The sequence below is a fragment of the Columba livia genome, chromosome 1 (assembly GCF_036013475.1).
Source record: "Columba livia isolate bColLiv1 breed racing homer chromosome 1, bColLiv1.pat.W.v2, whole genome shotgun sequence".
Classification (NCBI taxonomy): Eukaryota; Metazoa; Chordata; class Aves; order Columbiformes; family Columbidae; genus Columba; species Columba livia.
The window spans coordinates 90,350,715-90,356,663 of NC_088602.1; the positions used below are offsets into that span (position 1 = coordinate 90,350,715).

Genomic DNA, 5,949 nt, shown 5'->3' on the forward strand with positions numbered 1-5,949 from the left:
GTTTAAATATTATTAAAAATAACAAAAAATAAATTATTTGATAAGCCTGTTTAATATTTTAAAGTAACTTATTTGGTGCAAAATGCTTATAAAAAAATATTTTTATATACTGCTCAAAAGACACATTTCCCCAAAAGCGCCTTAAAAGTTTAAGAAAATAACACCAGAATCAATTCATCCCTCTATGCACTATTTGTCTTAGCAGATCAAAGACCAATAAAATAGTTTAAAAAAAAGAAAATCCAAGAAGCACTAAGAACTTTGTCAAAGTTTGTCCCTTTTAATAAAAACGGTAGATTGCCAAGAAGCAGGTGATGGTGACACGGAAACAACAATTTAGTTTATTGGGCAAATTTTAGAGCAATATTATCTATTGAAGGCTTAGAAATTTGAAGGCTGTTACAAACGCATTTCAGTGAAGTACAGTGTTCATTCTTGTAGAATACAAGTAATTAATACTTTTTAGGTTCAGTGTATTATCTTTAACTAAAACCAACCAAAATAAAGAAGAAATAAGAAAGTTACCTGTGGCATGCTGTGTTTGCTGTATTTCCAAAATTTGTTTTGGGACAGAAGTGACATTAACTTTTCCTCCAATGAATGCATCTCCTTCTTTGGCAACATGCTAAGCAACTTTTTTAAAGCTAACAAGGAAGAGGTCAGAATCCGGAAAAATTTGGCTTCCCTTTCTTCCTCTGGTACAGTTCTCAGAAAACAAAACAAAACAAATTAAAGTGAATCATAAATAAATCAGTGGGTTTATCAAGCTCTTCTAAACTGTCTAAATGTATGTTTTCAGTTTTTCTGTGTTCTTTTGATTTCAGATGCCAGCAATGTAAATATGTAAACTTTCCATAAGTTCTAACACTACCAAGTTATAGTAAAAGGTGTTAAAATAGAGAGAGTATCAAGTCATCTCCCAACTGTTCAAAAATGCTACTCCTAAAAGAGCTGAAACAAGAATTAGACAACCAATAACACTTTCAAAAGCATACATACTTTAGTTCTAAAGCAAGTTGTTGGGATCTGGACTCAAATAGCTATTCTGCCTCTCGAAACAAAGTTAAATCCACTACCTGCAGGGATAGAGAACCCAGTACAGACAACGACTTAAACCATATACATTAAAGTAGACTGACATACTGGGGGTCACTGAGTGTATCAGGTGTTTCTTTCAGAAGGTGATCTTGAAGTACCTAAGGGGAAAAAAACACATACATACACATGAAATCTAATATTTATATGTGAATAATACAGTCAATACATTATTCAGAAACAGCTCTACAATTAAACTCACAACCTCTGAGTCAAGTCTTTTAAACACATTTTAGAAACACTAGTGAACACAAATATAATTTAACTGAATGCCGCTGAATGTAGCAGCTGTAGCACTGTTTGAATCAAGACTGCATAATATTTTGTAAATTGCAGTCATATAACAGGCTTCTGGTAAAAAGAAGCTAAACTGAGACAAAACAAAATGGTTAAGTTTGCATCTGATGGGCCACCAATGCAAACTTTCACTTTTTTAAATCCAGTCAATTCAGTTTTGTCTATGACAGGCAGAAGAGCATTAACCTCGGTCAGAAATAAAGTTGCAGAGTATCTCTGAAACACTGCTCAGCAGTGTTAAATCCAGCATCATTCTTCCACCTGCCAACAACATTATGTGATGACTGAGCATCATTACATAGAAATGTGTACAAGAAAATTCACTTCATATTCATTTCTCTGGTTCCAGTCATTCTAACCCCAAGTTAAAAAAAAAAAAAAAAGAGGATGTGTCTTTGCCTCAATCTTCTCTCCGCATTAGCAGGAGCAAAATCTCAGGTTAGAAAGAAATCTAACCAGAAGAACAGATTGGGGGAGGATGAGTTTATAATTTGTAATAAAAGTTGACACATACTCAACACAAAGCCGTAAAGAAGTACATAAATATAAACTCACATTAAGAATTTCATCTTTACAGAATGCTAAGGCTTCAGGTTGTTTGCTTGAAAGAAAAGCTTTTTCAAAAGCTACTTTTGCAGCAGAAGCAGCAGGGGAGTAAATGTCACATTGAGCAATCAGCCAGTATCCCATGATACTTTTTAAGTAAGGAGCTAAGTGTTTCTTTACTTTAAGAATCAGTTGTTCAAAAGATTGCTGAGTTGCTTCTCGAACACGGCGATCATGATCCTGTTAAAGGAAAAAAAAAAAAAAAAGAGAAAAAGAGAAAAAGGTTTATCGGTTTAAGAAATGTACCTTTGGTGCCAGGTACTTCAAAGCAGAAGTGATGAGAAAAAAAAAAAGCTGTCTCTCCGCCATTTTTGCAATAAATCAGGCTACACAGATTTGAAAATACACAACAATTACCAAAAAAAAGTCTTTCTATCCCTAGAAAAGTGGAGAGTCCTAACTTAGCAGCATGCCTGATGTGTTGTACCTTTAAAATTGTAACCTTTTCCTGATACACCTATCTACAGTTCTATTTCCATGTAATACAAACATTTAACAGAAAGACAAGAGGCAAGAGAAACAGGAAACACTGAAGACACTTTTTGGATTAAAACAACCACAAGCCTACACAAACTGTGCGTCATTATCTATTATTTGTGTATGAATTGACAACATAATGACTTTCTATGCTCTTGCCTCCCAAAAGAAATACCTATGAATTGCTCTAGTGGATCAGAAAAGTTATTCTTTTCGTCCTATATCACGTTTCCAACAGTAGACGGTCCAGATATTTCAGAGATATATTGAATGTATCACAAAATTATGAACTATCTGGCTATGCAGAATCTTTCAATGTTTGGTGCATTATTGAGTGGTTTGTTTTGTTTTGTTTTTTAATATTAAGTCTGGCCAGATAGTAGTCCTAGGTCAAAGAGATTTATAATGATGTTAAGTGAACAGTACACTCTCTTTAGCTGTTCTGGAATTTACATAAAAGAACTTCCAATGAGAAGATATACCTTGTCATCTCTTTAACACAAAGGTCTAACAAATACCTATCTCCATCCAGCAAATAGAGCCCAGGCATCAACATTCAAGATTCCACCCACAGCCAATACTGAAACATCTCCACAATAAAGAACACTACTTTCCTTCAACTTCATGCTTTTCCTAGAACAAGTCAGTAATTTCAACAGTTAGAAATATCAAGAAAGACTGCCTTAGAGGTTTTCATAGGAACTATCCAGAGAAGTTTTTAATTTAGATACTTGAATACTTACTAGTGAGATTTTACAATAAATTCTTGGCCAGTAAGGAAGAACACCTTTAACAACTTCCACTTCTCTTTCCTTGCACATTGTCCCAAACTCCTGCATAGCCTAAAATCAAGATATCGAGAGCATGATTTAAGAAGTCAGATACATAGGTTCTGTAATTTACCGGCTTCTATCAGACATTGCAACACTCTTTCAAAAATCAATTAACTTCTTGCAATTAAGCGTCTATAGAATTAATTTATGAAAGCTCTGTCAGCACTGCATGATGGACCTTTTAATAAGTGCTCCAAGATACTTTCCGAATTGCAGTTCCAGCAAATTTAGCAACATGAAATCAGTTACCTTGATATATTCCTCTCCCATCCTTATGAAAAATGTACTGGTTTCTGACAAAAGAGTATTATAGGGAAAAAAGGATACACCTACTTTTAATTTTGTTGTGATATCCCTTTTAGAAAGTTTTCGCAACACCATCCGAAAATCAGCATCCATAAGGCTGTCTATTTCCTCTGCTCCTTGAACTGCAGGAACATAGCCTAGATCACTCTGAGACGTTCCAAAGCCAATAAATCCAGGCACTGTTCCACGTTCTTTGGCAAGGAGCTCTGCAGCTTGACCACTGCTAGAGGGCTGACAAAAAATGCGGACAGAAATCAGTTATCTATTTCAGTCATTTTATTTTGCACACATCATGTATTTCAAACAATGATCGTATTTATATTGTGTAATTAACCTTCTATTTAAAATGAGGTCTCACAAAAAAGGCCTCCTATGCTTTAAACACAGAAGTTTGATCTAAAAAAATATTCTTTCCTTTAGAATCAGCATTCCCTTCTCACACAATTATTTTAATTCATTAATACTTGTGGAAAGTTATATTGTTTTTATACATACACAAAAAAGTGTAACAGAAAAGTCCTTCTGTAAGTGAATAAATTCTTAAACATTTATACTCCTTCACTACTTCTGTTTTCACTGGTTCTTCTCATGTTATTGCATATGGACCAATACAGCTCCCAAGGAATACTCTTTGTATCATTGGAAAAAATAATAACACACACAAGAAAAGGACGCTACCGGCAACAAAGGGGCCAAGAAGGATTTAGAGGAATGGCACAACATGGTACATATGTAGCACAGTATGATACTATCCCACTAGTGTTACAGTGAGTGTTCTGGAGTTCAGCATCTCTTCTAGCTTGCCCCAGTTAAGTCAACACCTTGTTCATCATAACAGTGACTCGTATTTATGTCAAGCACACTCTTTTAAAAAGACTATTCCAAAACCAACTGATGTTTTAATGTTCTCTGTGATACATTATAGTCCAAACACCTTTTATTTCCTAATGACAGTTGCAGTTTTGTGAGCTTTGTGTTTGGGCTTTTTTAAAGTAATGACAATTTGCCAAAGTTCATCATACTCTTCTGATTTTCTTGAGGTACATAAGCCACATTTTACCTGACTACTATATCTACATATTAAGTCACTTTTTCTGTATGTGAAACCTCAGCTATAAGGACACACTTCTTTGTGTTCCCTCGTCTTCTGTAGACGCATAAGAGGGAGAAGATTCATAGCAATTACACAATTCACCCACGCTTCTCCCATCCTGAGTGGGTGTCACATATGACAGATGCTACCCCACTTCAGACACGGTGGCAAGACACGAACTGCAGACAGGTGCGCCCTAAAGGCTCCCCACAGAAAAATACACTAAACGCACCCACCCGCGGTGGTTTTGCTGTTACACCCCCGTACCCTTGCCCCTCTCAGGAGAACGCGCACCAACGCCCCAGGCAGTTGCGGCCACACGCCCCTAAACCACGGGCCCAGGCCAGGAGTCGCCCCCGACGCGCGGCGGCTGCCCCAGCCCCAGCTACCGCAACCGGGCCCGAAGGCAGCACCACCTCCCAGCGGGGAACGGGCTTAAGCGGCCCACAGCCCCCTTCCCAAAGCACCGGGAGGGGGAGGGCAGCCTTAACCCTCCCATCGGTGGGGAAGCCCCCGCCCCGAGGCCCAGGCCCGTGCCCCGCCGCCCTTCCCGGCCAAGCCGCCTGCCGTCCCCGCCGGAGCCGCCGGCGGAGGCCGCGCGGTACCCGGGACCCGCGGGCGCGGCAGCCCCGCTGGGCGCGCCCACCTGCAGGTTGCCCTTGGTTCGCTGCTTGTTCTTGCCCCCCATGGCGGTGGTGTCGGCGCTGAGCACCGGCCGAGAGCGAACAGCCGCACGGCCGGGACGGGGGAGCGTGGCGCTTCCGGAGGGCGGAGCCGGCCGCGCCGCGCCGACGTCAACCCCACGGAGGCCGGTGGGTTCCGCCGCGCTGCCCGGCCCGCGGGTGATGCCGGTGCCCGGGGGGCGCGGCACGCACGGGCCCGGCTCCTCGGGGCGCCTTTGGGAAAGGTGAGCCGGTGCCCACGGGGAACTTGCGGACGGTTTCAGTAATCGCCAGCGCGCTGCCGTGAAATGTGACGTTGGTGGAATTGTAGCTGAAATATCCTTAAAACTCTGCACTCACCGATAGAGTGTAAAAGTGCGGAGACTTGCAGCACATACTGAGGCCTTTATTAACCCACGGTATTCTACACTTACAAGGATTTAGGATTTGGCAAAGCTTCAAATAAGAGGCAAATCCGCACTTGTTGGATGAAATCACCCTGGAGTATCACTACAAAATGTGTCCAAGTCCACACCAGAGATTTGAACATTAGGAATTTTACCAGATGTACTGAGAAATA

At 40.4% G+C, this 5,949-nt stretch overlaps 1 protein-coding gene across 1 annotated transcript in view; it reads right to left on the reverse strand.

Annotated features, from left to right (window-relative positions):
- The window catches only part of LTN1 (listerin E3 ubiquitin protein ligase 1), a 30,445-nt gene extending 24,926 nt beyond the window's left edge, over positions 1-5,519 (reverse strand). The window contains exons 1-6 of the mRNA XM_065065847.1: positions 5,354-5,519; positions 3,642-3,845; positions 3,219-3,317; positions 1,948-2,178; positions 1,144-1,196; positions 526-706 (exon numbers count right to left, since the gene is read on the reverse strand). Coding sequence (XP_064921919.1) covers positions 526-706; positions 1,144-1,196; positions 1,948-2,178; positions 3,219-3,317; positions 3,642-3,845; positions 5,354-5,395 — 810 coding nt within the window. The 5' untranslated portion in view covers positions 5,396-5,519. The remainder of the gene's footprint in view (positions 1-525; positions 707-1,143; positions 1,197-1,947; positions 2,179-3,218; positions 3,318-3,641; positions 3,846-5,353) is intronic.
- Positions 5,520-5,949: the final 430 nt, after the last annotated feature.